The sequence below is a fragment of the Lissotriton vulgaris genome, chromosome 4_1 (genome assembly GCF_964263255.1).
Source record: "Lissotriton vulgaris chromosome 4_1, aLisVul1.2, whole genome shotgun sequence".
NCBI classification, from domain to species: Eukaryota; Metazoa; Chordata; class Amphibia; order Caudata; family Salamandridae; genus Lissotriton; species Lissotriton vulgaris.
This window is the reverse complement of record NC_141691.1, coordinates 1,452,081,783-1,452,099,117: the sequence shown is the minus strand read 5'-3', so window position 1 is coordinate 1,452,099,117 and position 17,335 is coordinate 1,452,081,783. Positions and strand designations below refer to the sequence as shown.

At 44.7% G+C, this 17,335-nt stretch overlaps 1 protein-coding gene across 1 annotated transcript in view; it reads right to left on the bottom strand.

The window, feature by feature from the left end:
• LOC147724094 (desmoglein-4-like) overlaps window positions 1-17,335 on the bottom strand; it is a 110,200-nt gene that overhangs the window by 17,647 nt on the left and 75,218 nt on the right. The window contains exons 10-14 of the mRNA XM_086965675.1: window positions 15,357-15,499; window positions 14,166-14,390; window positions 6,860-7,093; window positions 5,940-6,076; window positions 5,287-5,347 (exon numbers count right to left, since the gene is read on the bottom strand). Of these exons, the coding sequence (XP_086821801.1) occupies window positions 5,287-5,347; window positions 5,940-6,076; window positions 6,860-7,093; window positions 14,166-14,390; window positions 15,357-15,499 (800 nt within the window). The remainder of the gene's footprint in view (window positions 1-5,286; window positions 5,348-5,939; window positions 6,077-6,859; window positions 7,094-14,165; window positions 14,391-15,356; window positions 15,500-17,335) is intronic.

The following is a 17,335-nucleotide window of genomic DNA, read 5'->3' as shown; positions in this document are numbered from 1 at the left end:
AAGTGGGACCTTATCGGTATTAGTAGGGTCAGGGACCTCTGGGTCAAGAATAGGGTCAATACTTTTGAAAAGCTTAAATCGGAATATGCTCTTAGTGATACTGAATATTTCCGTTATATGCAGATTCGCCACACGCTTGGTTCGGTTTTCCCGGCCGGGACCGTTATCCCTGAATCTTCTCCTCTCAAAGACAGAGTGCTTGACGGGCACGTCCCGGATAGCACTATTTCCCTAATATACGAGAAACTTATTAACGATCGATCGGATTTGCTTTTGCAGCTTCGGGGTGCTTGGACCGGCGATGGACTGGAGTTGGCAAGCTGCGATATCTTCTCCGAAAGAGGTCGCGATTCCGGCCCATCTCTAGCTGGTGCAATTAAAAATCCTACATCAATCAATCAATCAATCAAAGCATTTATATAGCGCACTACTCACCCAGAGGGTCTCAAGGCGCTAGGGGGGGGGTCGGCTACTGCTCGAACCGCCAGGTCTTGAGTTGCTTCCTGAAGGCGAGGTGGTCCTGGGTCAGGCGGAGGTGGGTCGGGAGGGATTTCCAAGTTTTGGCGGCGAAGCTGGCGTTTGGGAGCGTAGAAGTTGAGGAGGCTGTTGAGGTATCCTGGGCCTTGGTTGTGTAGGGCTTTGTGTGCGTGGGTGAGGAGACGGTAGGTGATTCTCTTGTTGACCGGGAGCCAGTGCAGGTCTCTCAGGTGTCCGGAGATGTGGCTGCGACGGGGGATGTCCAGGATGAGTCGTGCTGAGGCGTTCTAGATCCGCTGGAGTCCCTTCTGGAGTTTGGCGGTGGTTCCGGCGTAGAGGGAGTTGCCGTAGTCCAGACGGCTGGTGACGAGGGCCTGGGTGACCGTCTTCCTGGTCTCGGTGCGGATCCACCGGAAGATCTTACGTAGCATGTGCAGGATGTTGAAGCACGACGAGGAGACGGCGTTGACTTGTCTGGTCATGGAGAGGGAGGAGTCCAGGATGAAGCCCAGGTTGCGTGCGTGGTCTGTTGGTTTGGGTGCGCTGCCTAGGGCGGGGGGCCACCAGGAGTCATCCCAGGTGGAGGGTGAAGATCCCAGGATGAGGACTTCCGTCTTGTCCGAGTTCAGTTTCAACCGGCTGTTCTTCATCCATTCGGCTACCTCTTTCATCCCTTCGTGAAGGTTGGCTCTGGCGGTGGCGGGGTCGTTGGTGAGGGAGAGGATCAGCTGGGTGTCGTCGGCGTAGGAGATGATGTTGAGGTTGTGCTGGCGTGCGATGTCTGCAAGGGGGCTCATGTAGACGTTGAAGAGGGTTGGACTAAGCGAGGAGCCTTGAGGAACGCCGCAGATGACTTGATCTGATCTGAACGGGGGGAGGTGGACTCTCTGTGTCCTTCCTGCGAGGAAGGAGATGATCCACTCCAGTGCCTTCTCCTGGATTCCGACGTTGCTGAGGCGCTGCACTAGTGTACGGTGGCAGACAGTGTCGAAGGCCGCGGAGAGGTCTAGGAGGATGAGAGCTGCTGTTTCTCCGTTGTCGAGCAGGGCTCGCTCGGATGTCATCGGCGGCTGCGACCAGGGCGGTCTCGGTGCTGTGGTTGGCCCGGAAGCCAAACTGCGAGAGGTCGAGGGATCCGTTCGTCTCGAGGAAGGCAACCAGCTGCTTGTTGACGGTCTTCTCAATGACTTTTGCAGGGAATAAGGGAATAATATAACAGGTCCCCGGCTGCTTCGTATGGGTTATTCTGTGGATGGGTTGTGCAAACGTGGGTGTGGCTTGATTGCTACCTTCCTCCATATCATATGGGAGTGCCCTGATGTGGTGGTTTTTTGGAATCGTGTGCATGCTGTCATGGAGGAGGTTACGGGAGTTTCGTTGTTGCAGGAGGCCCGACACTGTTTACTGAATGTGTGGGAACCAAACGATTATAATGTGGCACAGCTGCAATGGGCTACCCTTGGGAACATGGTAGCAAAAAGAGACATAGCTCAACTATGGGGGTCCCCAAGAGCGCCTACGATTTCAGCTTGGAAAGAAAACATGGACTGGTGCATGTTTCGGGAGAAAACCGTATATGTTGCACGGGGTAGACCTAAGAAGTGGGGGAGAATATGGAATCAATGGAACCGATATCGCGGGGAGGTCTGTACTCCTCCTCTTGTAGAGGTCCGGGAAATACCTCTGTCCCCGTAGCCGAGCATTCCTTGTTTAGTATATATTCTTGCTGATGCTGTGATCACTCGCTCCCAGTCCCCCCCCCCTCCCAAGATCTCATCTACCTACATCGCATATATCATTTTCTGATACGGCTTCCCCCCCCCTGGAACGGACACTCACTGTATAGTCTCTTTGCCTCGTTAGTTTTTTCAGTTTAATTTCATTGTTATTTATACATATTAAAATGTGAAACCTTGAAGTTATCCTGCTTACAACCACAGGACTCTTAAGAATAATATGTTGAATCGCTGCCGGGCCCCTGGGCTGTCGGCTGAAGAGCTGTGTAACAATGCAATTTTGAGTTTCTGTTTTGTTTTAGCGATGGCCGGCCCCTGTGGTTGTAGGCCTGCAAATTTTTTTCTTTTATTGAAATAAAGGTTTAAAAAAAAAAATAAAAAAAAATATGAGACTGTGCCCAGTTCCACCCTCCCATCCTTCCCAGAATGGCCCGTCAGGATGTGGATGGCCCGTCAAATCACACTTAAACTCCCTCTGTGTGTGGCTGTCTAGAGGGAATGTGCAAAGTCCGGCTGTCACCCTCCCCAGACGTGTATTCAGAGACAGGCAGCAGGCAGCAGACACAAAATGGCTAATGTAAGAAAATGGCAAATTTCTAAAAGTTTGTTACTAGTGGAAGACTTGGGTCTTTGCGCAAAATAGATGAGACCACTTCTGTTGTTTATACTAACAAAATATCTAGTTACCTTATTTCTCATTTTATAAAAAAATGTCACTTTTAGTAAATGTTAATTTGTTCAAAATGAAGAGCCGATGCCCATAATTCATTGCCCATGTGATTTTTTAGATAAAGAAAAGTTAAGAAAAATCACAAGGGCTTATCAATTATGGGCATCAGCTCTTTCATTTTTGAATACATTGAACATTTCTAAAAGTGGCATTTTCAGGACTGCATTTAAAAATTCGACTTCCCTATGAGTTAGATTTTAAATTGTGAGTCCAGAGACAGTAAGATGGAAAAATCAGTCTCTTCACAACTAGGAATTACACTTACAAGATGTAGGGATTACACTTACAAGATGTAATAAGGCAATCCCAATGTTATCCGATGGGAGAGATTGGCCTTGCAGTAGTGTAGAACTAATTTAGATGTTTTTCACTATCAGGGCATATAAAACTTAAACGTACATGTCCTGCCTTTTAAATAAATTGCACCCTGCCTGCTGGGCTTCCCAAGGTCTACTTTAGAGCTGACTTATATGCATAAAATGGGAAGTTTTAGGCCTGTCAATAGGTTTGTCTTGCCAGGTGAAAATGGCAATGTAAACTGCACAGAAAGGCTCTGCATGACAGACCTGAGCCATGGTTAAAGAGATACTTAAGTGGGTGGCACATTGAGTACTGAAGACCTAATAGTAGCATTTAATTTATAGGCCCATTGCATATGTAGTGCACTTTACTGGGGATGTATAAGTAAATACAATTTGCCAACTGGGGTTGAGACACTATTGCCATACTCAGGGGAGAACGATTAAGAACCTTGGTACTGGTTAGCAGTGGTAAAGGGCACAGAGTGCCAAACCCAGCAAAAATAAGGCCAGAAAAATGGAGGAGGAATGCAAAACTTTGGAGGGAAGACCACCCAAAAAAACATTCAGGAGGCAGAAAGAGAGGAGAAGATGGAACAGGCGAGATGGAGTGAGACAGCAGGAGGTGAACTAGAGGATATAGTAGAGGCAATATGGAAACAAGTGTAAGTGACTGATGGAACAGGTGAGTTAAGCAGACAAAAGAAGAAAGGAATCAAGGGACTATAATAATGGAAACGAGGGAACAGGAGATGGAAGAAAGGAAGAGGAGCGAGAAATAGGTTGATGTGCATTTGGGGTGTAGATATCCAGTAAATTCAGCAAGCTCTTGCATGATGAACACAAAGAATATACATCATGGTACCGAATGCAAGTCATAGGGAGTCATTATTTCTCTAAGAACATTATCGTGTACATAAATATTGACTTTGTGATAATGTTTCCTGGGCAAAAATGACTCACTTGCTGTTCCTGCCACCTTCAGGAGATCAGAATTTCTTTTACTAACTGCAAGTATTTGATCTATTTAGAATGATTGCCTGATTATTCTCTGGTAAAATCAGCAGTTTCTGGTTCGGGCAGCTACCACAGAGTTTTAGCTCCCACCTTTTTTTCCATTTAACCTTAAGAGCTTCACTGAGCCCAATGCTCGCAGCCTATTTACTTTGGCGTTGCCAGAAGGGGCTGGGCAGTGAACCGATGCACACAGTGATTTGCCTTGCATAACTACCTCTGGATGCCTGGTACTCTTAATGGCAGAACCTACATATAGTCTTTGGCTGTACACACTAGGGCTGGGAGCAAGGCTTGGCGTTAAGCCACACTGTGTGCCCAGCCCTCAGTGCTATCAAATGAGAACCGCATGGGCAGAAGAAGTTGTGCACAGTTGGTGGTTTGGATATGCTGCACGGCGCCCAAAATCCTTAACATGGAAAACACTTCTACTGGACCTTCCACCCACTCCTTTTGAAATTGTCCTCAGTTGGTAAATGCCCAGAACTAAGATGAACGTGCTAATTGTCTGCCAGATTTCGTGCAGCTCTGTCAAACGGTGGTAAAATTACTTAAAATGTAAAAAATTAATACAATTAATACATCCATGTGATTATATTTCCCATTTCATGCGACATAAAAGCTTTTACCAATTCACTTATTCCTTTTCTCGAAAACCAAGATGGGCTCAATTAAAGACGTATTGTTCCTATCTTCAAAATGCTAAACTTTTAAGCGAGCATGGCTTATCTGCTGCTGTAGCGCAATAACCACCTACTGAATTGGTCGCGATTATCAGAATAAGAAAAAATAAATATCTGGGTTCTGCTACTGATGTAAATTTCTCTTCTATCTTTTCTAATGCTTTGAGTTCTCGTGTGATTGTGCTTTATTGCAATACTGTAGTTTCAGTGGTCATCCCGCTAGAGGCTAACAAATAAACGTCAATGCAGACTGCAGTGGGTGGAAACATCAGCAGAGCCATATAACACTGGCAATTTTGAAAAAGCAATTACCGCAAGCATCGGCTTTCTAAATAGTGGTCCCTTACCGGAAGAGTCCATGTAATCATGTCCATGATGACCTGATGACGTCACTAGGCGGGAAACATCCTAGAAAAAGCAACATTTCAAGAATTAATGATACCACATCAGTCTCATTAGAAAAAGCAACTTACGCATCACTTTATTTGGCTGAAGCATGGCATGCCTAATGGCTGAATGTTGTTGCTTGTAGCAAACTTGAGAAACATGTAGAAGAAGGCTTGCACAAACGTGTAGAGAAACATGGTCGGACTCCCAAAAAAAACTTGCAGGAATGGGCTTGTCAATCCAATTCCTGGTGTTATTCCGCATTCCAGCTCGAAAAACTCGCCATAGCATGTTGCATGGAAAGAATTACAGGCCAGAGCCAGTGATTCAGTCCCTGGGAATTCTAACCCCTCTACACCAAGTTGCTTGTAAATGGGCCCCTGGAAGGGAACTGATGAATCTGTGGAACCCATAAAATGTACAACTGGATAAAGGCTTGATCGGTTCTTGCAGGGAAAGCAAAGACTAGCAAGCAAGAAAAGATATATATTAAAAAGATAAAGGTCAAGATGGCAATCATCGATGGAAACCAGAAAAAAGGAAAAATGGCAACAGAAGAAGGCAAGAGCTCAGGGGACTACACAAATAAATTGATTGGCGGATATGAACTGACCCTGTCTTCCGGCTGTGCTCCTTCAATCGTCCAGGGATGCAACTCGCCTTCTGCGACATTTGCAACAGGTACAAATCCGGCTCCACCTCCTCCTGCTCCAGCTCCGCAACCACAAAGCAGCAACAAAAGTGGCACCACTGCACAGGGAGACAATTATTGATTTCATGCTTCTGTGTTCAAAACACACAATTTTATTATGTAGGAAATGTAAAAGAAACAGCAAATCTCTTTTATAAACTAAATTCAGGGAGGGTGTTTGATAACTGGTTATCTATCTATCTATCTATCTATCTATCTATCTATCTATCTATCTATCTATCTATCTATCTATCTATCTATCTATCTATCTATCTATCTATCTATCTATCTATCTGTCTGTCTGTCTGTCTGTCTCTCAATATATTGTTCTATTTGTTTGACTATCTGTATATCCATCTGTCCGTCTGTCTGCCCATTAGTCCATCTGTCTTAAGTCGCTTTTCACCTGATGTATCTATGCTTACCAAACAAATACAGTTCGGCAGAATAATTCAATATCCAGTTCTCTGAAATGCATAAGGACAAGGGTCTCATTGCATGGCGCGGGAGGGAAATCCAGGAAGGCCATCAATAGCTTAATGTGTCTTCAAAATGGTGGTGTAAAATGACTCTTGCTGTGCATTGATCCCTCAAGGTTACTCAGGTGTTAGCTGTAAGGTAATAGAGCTATATATATGAAGGTCCACTGTAGAAGAAGTCAGCTGCAGAGAAGGGATAAAGGTTGAGGTGTCCTCTCAGTCGATAGATTGAGGTCTCTAAAGGTTTCTTACATAGTTTGTGTTTCACAAAATAACTGAACATGTGAGTGAGCGGATGTGTTCCTGTCATACGCTTTCTCAGTAAACATAATCCATTGATGCTGGCAAACCAAAAATACTTACGCAAAAGCATTAAAAGGCCCAGTATCATCAGACCAATGGCAGATGGTCCAACCGTGACGTCTCTGCCCGTGATTCTCGAAGCATCGCAGACTCCCGCTTCGGTACACTGACAGAGCTGCACAGGGATGTTGAACGGTGTGGCACAGCTGTAATTGTGGTTGTCTTTCACTTGGACAGTCACAGAGGTTTCAGCAGTATTTCGGGTATCTGAAGTTTGCAGGCTGGCAGATGTTGCTTTTGAGAAAGAAGAAAAGACAAGTAAACTGTTAAGCATGCTTGACCCAACAATCTGTTTGTCTCACCAAAGTCCTTGCCATTCAGTTATACAAACAATCAGCAAACGTCCCATGAGTAGCTATTCTCCATGACATATTCTGTCAACCATGTTTACCACATACATCATGGTGTCTTCAATAGCTTCTAAAGAACATTAAGCATGGAGTGGACATGTGATAGGGAACTAGTGACTGGGTTTGTAGAGATGGGCTTCCAATCTCATGAAACAATAGATGCAGTACTTTCATATAAGGAAGGGTTCTCCAAAGTCGGTCCTGGAGGGCCGGATCCATGCCAGATTTTCATACCTACATTTATCTAAATGTGGATATGCTAAAAATCTGACACGGATCCAGCCGTCAGGACCGACATTGGAGAACCCTGATGTAAGGGGACCAGGAATGAGTATCAGTTTTCAGTTCAGATTTGGTAACTCTAGGTATGGCTATTAGCAAAGCACTGGCCACATATTGCTGGTGTATTCTGTACAGCATGGCTTCATTATTAAATTAAGGTGCAGTTTGAGAGCATGATGTTTTTTTTATATGCTCAGCTTTTTTATTTGCATTCTTTTGTTCACCGAGAATGTGCGCAGTATATGTAGTTGCCACTGTGTTTTCTCTGCCATCCCTTCAAAAATGCTGACAGGTGAGGCATCAAAAAATATGCCATCTGAGTAAAAAAAAATAAAAAAAACAGACACAGACACAGCAAAATGTTAATGAGACAGTATCTGGCGTGTTGGAAAGGCATAATAGCCATCCAGGGTGCCAGATTTCCTGATGACCAGCAATCTTTGACCCCATTTGGGAGAGGATAACAGGAGAAAATTGGGCTTGACTCAGCAAAAATCCTTTGACTCATCTTAAATGTATGCCTTTTTGGCAGCACTGACACAGCAACACTTTAGGTAGTTGTGCACGCTTTCTGTAAGATCGATCATAATTAGAAGGGGTGATCCAGGCATGCATCATGTAACAGTCATGGTCGATCGAATTGGACACAGTCCCCTTGCAACATCTTGTGCAAGCATGCAAAGATGGAGGATAGGTTGCTGGAGGTTTCTTCTCTTTTCGGTCATTTCATTCCTGTGTGCTCAAATGGAGCTATGCAGGACCTACACAGGGCCATGTGGGATCCTCATAGCTTCACTACTCTTCCCATCGAATTCAAAGAACATTTGGCAGTCTGGTCTACAGATTTAGCACTGTCACCCATAAGGATGTGAAAAACATACAGTTCAACTTGAAATTATGACTCCATGAAATTCGAGAAAGGATGCTCTATTTCTGGCTTCAAGAGATGATGCACTATCCTGGAAATCTGGATCCAGCAGCAGCGAGGACATTTTTCGCACTTCGCCAAACCCACATCTAATTGTACAACACTAGTGTGGACTTGTGCAGTAGGCTATGGCACAGGAGATTGGGACAAAACGGAAAAACAGAGATATTGGATATCGTTGCGCAGCTGGGCTCGCTGTTCTTTTTTCCTCTTTCACCACAAAAATGTGTCTGTACAATAGGTGCATATAACAGGCACACGGATGGGGGGAACATCCATTACGACGCGGTCTTTACAACCCACTACCATTACAACGCTGCTTTTACAACGCAAGTCGTTACCACGACTTGTGCTGGAGGGCGCTCTAGGCTAAGGAATAGTAGATTTACTATTCCAACACCTTCTCTACTGTACGTAGGTTGTAGTTGGAATAGTAAATTATTCTATTCCTAAGTCCAGCACCCTACACCGCAAGTCACGGTAATTACTTGCGTTGTAAAACCAGCGTTGTAATGGTAGTGCGGTCTAAAGACCGCGTCGTAACGTCATACATCCCACGGATGGCACATGGAAGGTACGCCCGAGGCAAGCCTGCCTTGTCCTCATCTGCCAAGACCGGGGGCCCGGGACAATGGCTGATTGACTACCTCACCTTGTACTTCCCAGTCCGTCTCCAATGGCGATAAAAGCCGGACAAAGGTGAAACAGACTAAGGCAAACATTAATGTACACTTCTTACGCTCTGCCCTGTCAAACATTCTATGATAAATTATCCTCTTTTTTTGTAAACAAGATCAATAAGATTTGCAGCAATTCTCCTTCATTGTTTTTTGAGGAACCCGTAGGTTTCATCAGCACCACTTTAAACTTGTAGTCCGCTGGCGAGTTGACCTCCTCTAATACCACAGAAATCTTAAAGAACTTTAAGTTGCACTCAGTTGAACAAGTGATAGACTTTACTCAGAAATAGTCTGCAGTTGCTGGTAGAAGCGAACGGCTGTCCGTATGCTTCGCGCGCTGCTCATTTCTTTTAGCTTTGCTTTTAAAAATTATTGTTGTAGCTCTGTTGTGCATTTTTCAAAAAGAACCTTTTGACACTGCACCTACTTGCTCTTAGGTGTGCTGTATTTTCTGCACTCATTTAGGGGTCACAGTGTGTTGCAGTGCCTGTGCACCTCCCCGGTCCACCACAGCCATTAGCGGGCTGCTTGTTGTGGAGGGAGTACTGCTCAGGCACGGCCGGCGAGGTCTATTCCTCACTTCCAGTTGCCACCCCACGGCCACCATCTTACTAAGGGAGGCGGTCTAGTCTTTTGACTCTCCCTGTTCCAGGACACCCTATTTAGGAGTGCCCATGGCGCAGGAGCGCAGCGGACGGGCGCAGCAGGCGCGCCGGTGGTGTGCCTATGACGCGCCAAAGGCAAGCCCGTCTGCGCTCATCTGCGCCTGGACATCGCCAGACTCCAGACATGGTGATGGTATGAAAGTAGGGGAGCTTACATACTCTAGAGAGCAGCTGATGTCCCTTGGCCAACAGGTCAGGCCTTGTGGACAGTATCAGGGGGACATGATAGACGGACCTTTCTGTTGTCCCGACTGTGGCTTTACATCCTGCACTGCTTTTCCTCCTACTTCCTCCAGACCCACTATGAAAATCTTTCATCTTAACTTTTGGTCTTTGGTCAAACATCATATGGAGATCTATGATATCCTTGAGGACGAATCTCCTGATGCATTTTTTATGACTGAAACCTGGCTGACTGATGCCATGGTGGCTGAGCCGGGCCTCGCTCTTCCCGCCTGGCTTCAGTATTCTGACACCTTAATAGGGAGACGAGAGGCGGGGGCACAGCTGTTATTTTTAAAACTTGCTACCACTGATCATTGGTCAGGGAGGATGAAGCTGGGTGCGAATGCGCTTGTTTTGTCATCTCCTTCAATACCCACTCCTCTTTCTTAGGTTTATTAGTCTATCGCTCCCATGGAACTATTTTGGAATTTAAGTCAGCCATCATTGAGGTCTCGAGTTCCCTGGCATTGACAGCTAAGAATTTTAACCTCATCGGTGACTTTAATTTTCTCTTTGACTGTCCTGCTGACCCCAAAGTCGGCAGTTTACTTGCGGATTTGGCAGCTTGTCAACTCAGCCAGTTGGTAGTGGGTCCCACCCACTCTGCAGGGCATTTACTCAACCCGGTTTTTTCCAACATCTCTTCTCTTCTGGTCAAGACACCCAGCCCAGTGTTTTGGACCGACCACTTCTTAATTACCATCCTTTTTCTGCTCTCTGAGCCTACATTTAGAACTAATCCCAAGGCCACTCTTAGGCGCTGTTGGCACAAACTTAAAATAGAGGATCTGCTCTCTATCCTGGCGTCTTCTTCTCCTCTCCTTGACACAGACCCTGAGCAAGCGTATAAATCATTCTGTGATTGGATATTACCGGTCTTGGACACCGTGATCCCTGCCAAATGGTCCATAGGTCGCTGCTCTAATTCCAATCCCTGGTATGATGACTCACTGGCAGCTCTGCGCAGCAGTTGTAAGAAATTAGAGCGGGCCTGGAGAAAGGTCTACGACCTTGGGGCTAAAAAGATGTATCAGGATGCAATTAAACGCTACCATAAGGCCATAAATCGGGCTCGATCAGCTTATCTCACTAATGAGATTAAGTCAAGTAAGAATCCGGTAAAAAGCATATTCAAAATACTCAATGATTTTAAAACTAGGAAGGATCCCTCAACGCCGGGGATTACATCTAAGCAGCAATGCGAGGATTTGGCCACTTTTTTCGTGCAGAAAGCTGAAGCCATTTATAAATCCTTTCCTATCTGCCCTCTGGACTCCATGTTCACGACTGAGCCTCGGCCCTTCAATACCCTGGTAGCCATCCCATCCATCTACCCTGAGCAAAAAGGTTAAATCAGGTTCCCCTTTAGATCCTATGAGGCCAGCCCAATTTAGGGATACACTACCTGCTATAATGACACCTTTGCAACAGATTATTAATGCCTCTTTCACTATGGCGATGGTGCCCTCGGCATGGAAACAAGCTAGAGTGGTCACCTTACTGAAAAAATCATCACTTGATCCTACTAAACCGGAAAATATCCGATCCATTTCCCTTTTGCCCTGGGTCGCTAAAATATTGGAGGCCCACACTAACACCATCCTTTCAGGCTATTTGAACAACATGGGCGCTTTGGATCGCTCCCAGAATGGTTTTCGCCCGGGCCATGGTACCAAGACCACGCTGTTAGCCATGAGTGAACATCTGCGGACCATCCTGGATGAGGGTCAAACCGCTGCCCTTATTTTACTCGATCTGAGTGCCGCGTTTGACACGATCTCCCATCCGATCCTCCTGCGCCGGCTGTAGGAGGCAGGGGTGGTGGGCCTTGCCTTGGAGTGGTTTCGTTATTTTCTATCTGACCGATCATTCCAGGTTTCGGCCCCCCCTTCCTCTCACAAGTTCATGTCATCAAGCAGGGAGTTACCCAGGGCTCGGCCCTAAGCCATGTGCTGTTCAACATCTATGTCCAACCCCTGGCGGCGGTGGCGGGGGATCATCGCCTGACCATGGTCTTTTATGCCGATGATGCGTAACTAGTTGTGGCCCTTTCAGAAGAACATGCTCAGGGTGCCGTACAATTTCGGTATGGCCTTGCTGCAGTTGCGCACTGGATGACAACTAAATGCCTGCAACTTAATGCCAACAAGTCAGAAGTACTGTGGAGGGCTGTGGAGTAAGCATTGGTGGCTGGCTTCTCTGGGGACTGCCCCTACCCCCAAGTCGGCAGTAAAAAATCTAGTGATCTGGTTTGATTCCACCCTTGGGTTCCAGGAACATACCAAGAAGATTGCCGGTACTTGCTTCGGACTTCTGCGGGGGTTGAGGCGCATGTTGGGCTTCTTTGACCATTCTACCTGACAGCTGGTAGTCCACGCGACCATCCTATCCAGATTAGATTATGCCAACTCACTTATGTTAGGGGTCAACAAGGCTGAAGTCACTCGCCTGTTGCAAGTACAGAACACGGCTGCCCGAATCCTGTTGAGGCTCCCCAGGACTAGCTCTGCGTCAGGTGCCCTTCGGTGCCTTCACTGGCTACCTATGCCCCAAAGGATCCAATTTAAAGCTCTATGCCTGACCTTTAAAACTTTAAAGTTGTCTTCCCCGGAGATCCTGTCTAATCTGTTAGTCCCCTACGTCCCAACTCGCCAACTACACTCGGCAGAGCAATCACTTGCAGCGGTCCCCCGTGTGAAGCGCCTTAGAGCGGGGGCCGGTCATTTCGATTTCTTGCCGCTAAATTATGGAAATCCCTCCCTGTTCAGATCTGGTGGCAAGATTGCCTGCTGTCCTTCCGGAAGGCCATCAAGACATACCTATCCCATACGATCTAGCCCTTGCTTTCTGTTGGCACTGCTGCAAGCGCCGGGACGCCCCTTCACTGAGACAGCTGCAAGCTATACAAAACTACCTAACAATAACAATAACAAATATAAACCCCATGGGCCCGATTCACAGAACTAATTTATGACAAAATCCTAAACTTACTACTTTTGGTGTTCACAGAAGACATTTAGTAGTAGTAAAGTTAGGATTTTGTCTTAAGTCTGTCTTAAGTCTGTCTTAAGTTTGTCTTAAGTCTTTCTTAAGTCTGTCTTAAGTTTGTCTAAGACAAACTTAAGACAGACTTAAGACAGACTTAAGACAAATTTAAGACAAAATCCTAACTTTACTACTACTAAATGCCTTCTGTGAATACCAAAAGTAGTAAGTTTAGGATTTTGTCTTAAATTAGATCTGTGATTCGGGCCCTGCGTCCATTAATATGTACAGAACAATATCTCTGATCTTAATTTATTAATTTATCAAATTACATCTCATCCTTAAATTAGGTAGCTCATCACCTTTACACATTTATGACATTCAGGTAGGCTCAAGGCCTAACAGAAGCTTCTTGCTATTCTTCCACTAAGCCAATTCTTAATATGCTTCGTTAGCTGCCCATAGAAAAAAGAAGACATTTAAGATGGCAGGTATTATGCAATGACTTTAATTTCTTGAAGGAAATTGCACCTCTTTTTCTTAGTTCTTTGTGTTCCTTACAGCATCTGCCACTAATCATCCCTTCTTCTAATGCTTTGCTTCTGGATCCTCCCTGTTTCAAGAAGGCTTTGTCGGCATGACTCGGCTGGCAGACTTTGGAACAGCCTTCCCCTCTATACTAAAACTTCTCCATCCTACTTGTATTTCAGGTCAAATCTGAAATCATTTCTTTATATACAGTAATCTGTATATAAACTGTTCCTATCGCTTGCCTCTACTAGCACCTAGAGACCTGGTGTTAGTTGCGTTCTCCAAATTCTCCTTAACATGAAATAAGTGAAAAAAGAGACACAACAACTGTCGCAGTTGCCGACATTTTACTGAGAAAAAAATACAAATGTTGTACTTGGAGATCATGGAGAGCTGTGCTCCATCTTAAACTTGTAAAAGAAAAGTATACTTCAATAAAGAAAACAATGTGAAAGCTAATATGACAATTTAAAGTAACACATTTTACAGTGGCAATGGCAATGGCCAAGAATTTATATTAGTTTGAAAAAATCCTTTCGTAGAATGTGTTTGGTTAGTACACTGAGCAGTATGTCATAAAGGACGAGTATCACCACTTTTGAAATCCAAAATATACTTCTGCATGACTGGCCCTGCACCAGCTTATGCTTCCATTCTTACCATTAAGTGGTTGTACGGTCCAGGCACTTGTTCCAGTAGGGGGAGCGATAATGCTGAATGTAAAAGGAGCACCATAGGGGTCTGGGTCCTTGTCTTCGGCAGTGATAACAATAGACGGATTTGTGGTACAGGTAACACGCTTTTCAGGGCTGATGGTCGGGCAGTTCTGATTGAAATCTGGAACAGTGATGGCAATGGTACCGGTGGACGTCCGTTGCGGAACATCTGCAACAGAAATGGCACAATATGAATTGTGAAGAAGAGGCTCCAATGAAATCATTCAAATCCAGCGGTTCACCCACAGTGGAAAACGAAACAGACGCAAACTGAAACAGTTTCAGCGATACATAAACCTAGATATTGGGGCAAGCAAAACTGTTACGTCATTAACACGTTGAGCACCAATACATATTTAGACAGACAGTTACAACATTACACATTTCCCAAGGATTCTAGATAAGGTCTTACACAGTTATAGCACTTTAAACAATTGTCCAGAGACATAACTTACAAGGCTTTAAAATGTGATAGGGCAGAACATTCAGTGAAGGGACTTACATGCACAGTTCGTATTGCATCTCATACCAGAAGACTTGTCTATGCTGTAGATCAGGACAGGTGACACTGCTTTGAAAGTCCTCCTCATGAAAGAAGTAGTGCTTGAGAGTGATTTTAATAGTGGGTAAGGCACTGACTACCCAAAGTTTCTAGAAAAGAGCATTTTCAGTGCAGGGATGCTAGGAGAGAAGAAGGCCAAAATCTGGAGGCTGCAAATGCGGTTGGTAGTGGTAAGGTAGTGCTAAGTTTCCAAGTGGCGGAACGGGTCGAAGACTGTAGGTTGAGATGCCTCAATGCGAGGGGGCTGTGCAAGGCCATAGACTGATTTTTGAACACCAGAAAATTATTTTTTACTGGACATCATTTTGAATTGAGTCCAGGTCAATCTGTGACAAAATCACGTGGGAAGTTTTGTTCAGCAAAAACAGACGAGGCAAAGAATTAAATTCTTTGGACAAGGGTATTCTGTGTAGGAACAGGAAAGCAGGATGCTTGCCAAATGTTCCGAATATCTACATGAGACAGATGTACATCTAATGCATATAAATGAAAATCAGTTACATGGCTCCTGGTAATCCTGAATATTTGCCTACGTAGGATAGGCTTTCTGTAGGACAATGATTTTATTCTTACCGTCACTGATGGCCAAAATTTCTGCATAGTAAGTTCCATTGATAACATTGCTTGAGTCTCGCCCCAATTCTTTGACAACTTTGATTTCTCCAGTTTTTGAATCAATCGTTAACCAGTTCTCCACATCCTTTCCTTTTACGTACCTGATTCAATGTTAGAAAACAGTGTCAGAAAACAAGATAATAATAATGAGTAAACCCACAAACAAGCATAAAGAGAAACAAAAAACTTTGCCCGTTCCCGCATGAATATAAAAAAATAGCTGAAGGGTGTTCTTAGAGGGTCAGCCATGTAAATGTATTCTGCTGCCTAGAAGTTAAAATGGCGTTAGGAATAATGAAGCTGCTCACACACAGCGACTGCCCCTTTGTAGATGTAAAAAGGACACCCCATCCCCATTGAGCACTGTGTGCCTGCCCTGTGGACTGACAGAACAAAGATCCATTTACGATCTTGCCAGAAGAACTCTCTAAAGGACTCCTCTTTCTGGCCGTCTTATCTTTCCTTTCAAGCCTTCAGATTGGTAGACCAGTGCTTTAAATGGGCCGGCACAGTCCGGTACGCAGAACAGGCACTTTTTTATTTTGAGACGGAGAGTACCGACACCTTTTGAGAGAAATGTAATACTTTTAATTGGAGAGTACCGGTACTTCTCAGTAACAAGCAGGCACTCTAGTACCTGCGCTTCTATTTTTCCATTTCCATTTCAAGCACTGGGTAGAACCTTCTTTAACCCCCCAGTAAGTGCTCTTTCAGCCGTTCCTCTGACCAATCATGCGTCCTTCAGCAGCTACTTTCAAAGAGAGGCAGAGTCAATCACCCAATCAAATTTCTTAAAACATTCTTTAGCCCGATACAGGTTGCAACAAGGCATATGAGGTTTAAACAGCGCTGCATTAGTGTTTGTACACACATTGCTCTGATCTCTTTACATTAGTCTGATGATGAGAGAGCTCTGTGGGCAGTCCCTAACCCAGATTCAAAATAGCTGTTGCTCAAATATTTCCCCAGGCTCTAGGCATTTATGGCGTTTGAATATTTTTATTTTCCATACCTATCTCACCGCCTGCATTTTACTACATCATTAATTGCCATAGAAATATTTGCATACATCAGTGATATGCTAACTCCGAAGTTACCCCTGCCCCACTTTGCGTGCTTGAAGAAGGACGTCTGAAGAATGGGGACGAAGCTCAGACAGATAGAAGTCTATTCAACCTGTTGCATAGCAATTGTATAAGGACCATTAGCTTTGTTTTTAACACTAGGGGACCTTAGCAAAATTTAAGGATGATGGTCAACTACTTCTGACACTAAGACGACCAAGAACCCTGACCACTTCATGTATCATCCTGCATTACCCTGCGCTCTGAGCACTTCTGCAGGCTCAGTTGTGAAATCCTAGAGCTCTAAAATGTTGAGGGTTCCTTTAACGTCTGCCTTCTAACTCATTTCTTGTTTGGCCAACTCCAATACAGATGTGAGCGTGACCCGTATGTGTACCATTGTGAGAGTAACTCCACGTTATGGTGCAGCTTGGCCCGTTTTAAAAGCTGACTGACCTGAATCTAGACAGAGACTGATATTAAAATGACCTAAGGAGATGGTGGTCACTGAACCTCTTTTCCTGTGCGGACTGGAGTTTCTCCCACATAAATTATTAGATTTCCGCATAAATATGGATATATCACATTTTTCAAATAAATCATCATCTGCTTCATAATCTGCAGCTTTTAACAAAAATATTTCTTTCTAGATCAAACAGATCAAAAGTTACTAAAAACGCAGTGACGCGTATTGCACCAAGTTGACGGCCCTTTGTAAAGGTTGACTGGTTACCTTTCTGTTATTTATTGCTGTGTTTGGGTATTAAACTGGTACTAATGAGGAGAAATCTTTGCCCAGACACCGTTAACATATGTTAAAAAAAAATGACAAAACCATGAAATAATGCTATTACAAAAAGTGGTGCAATACGC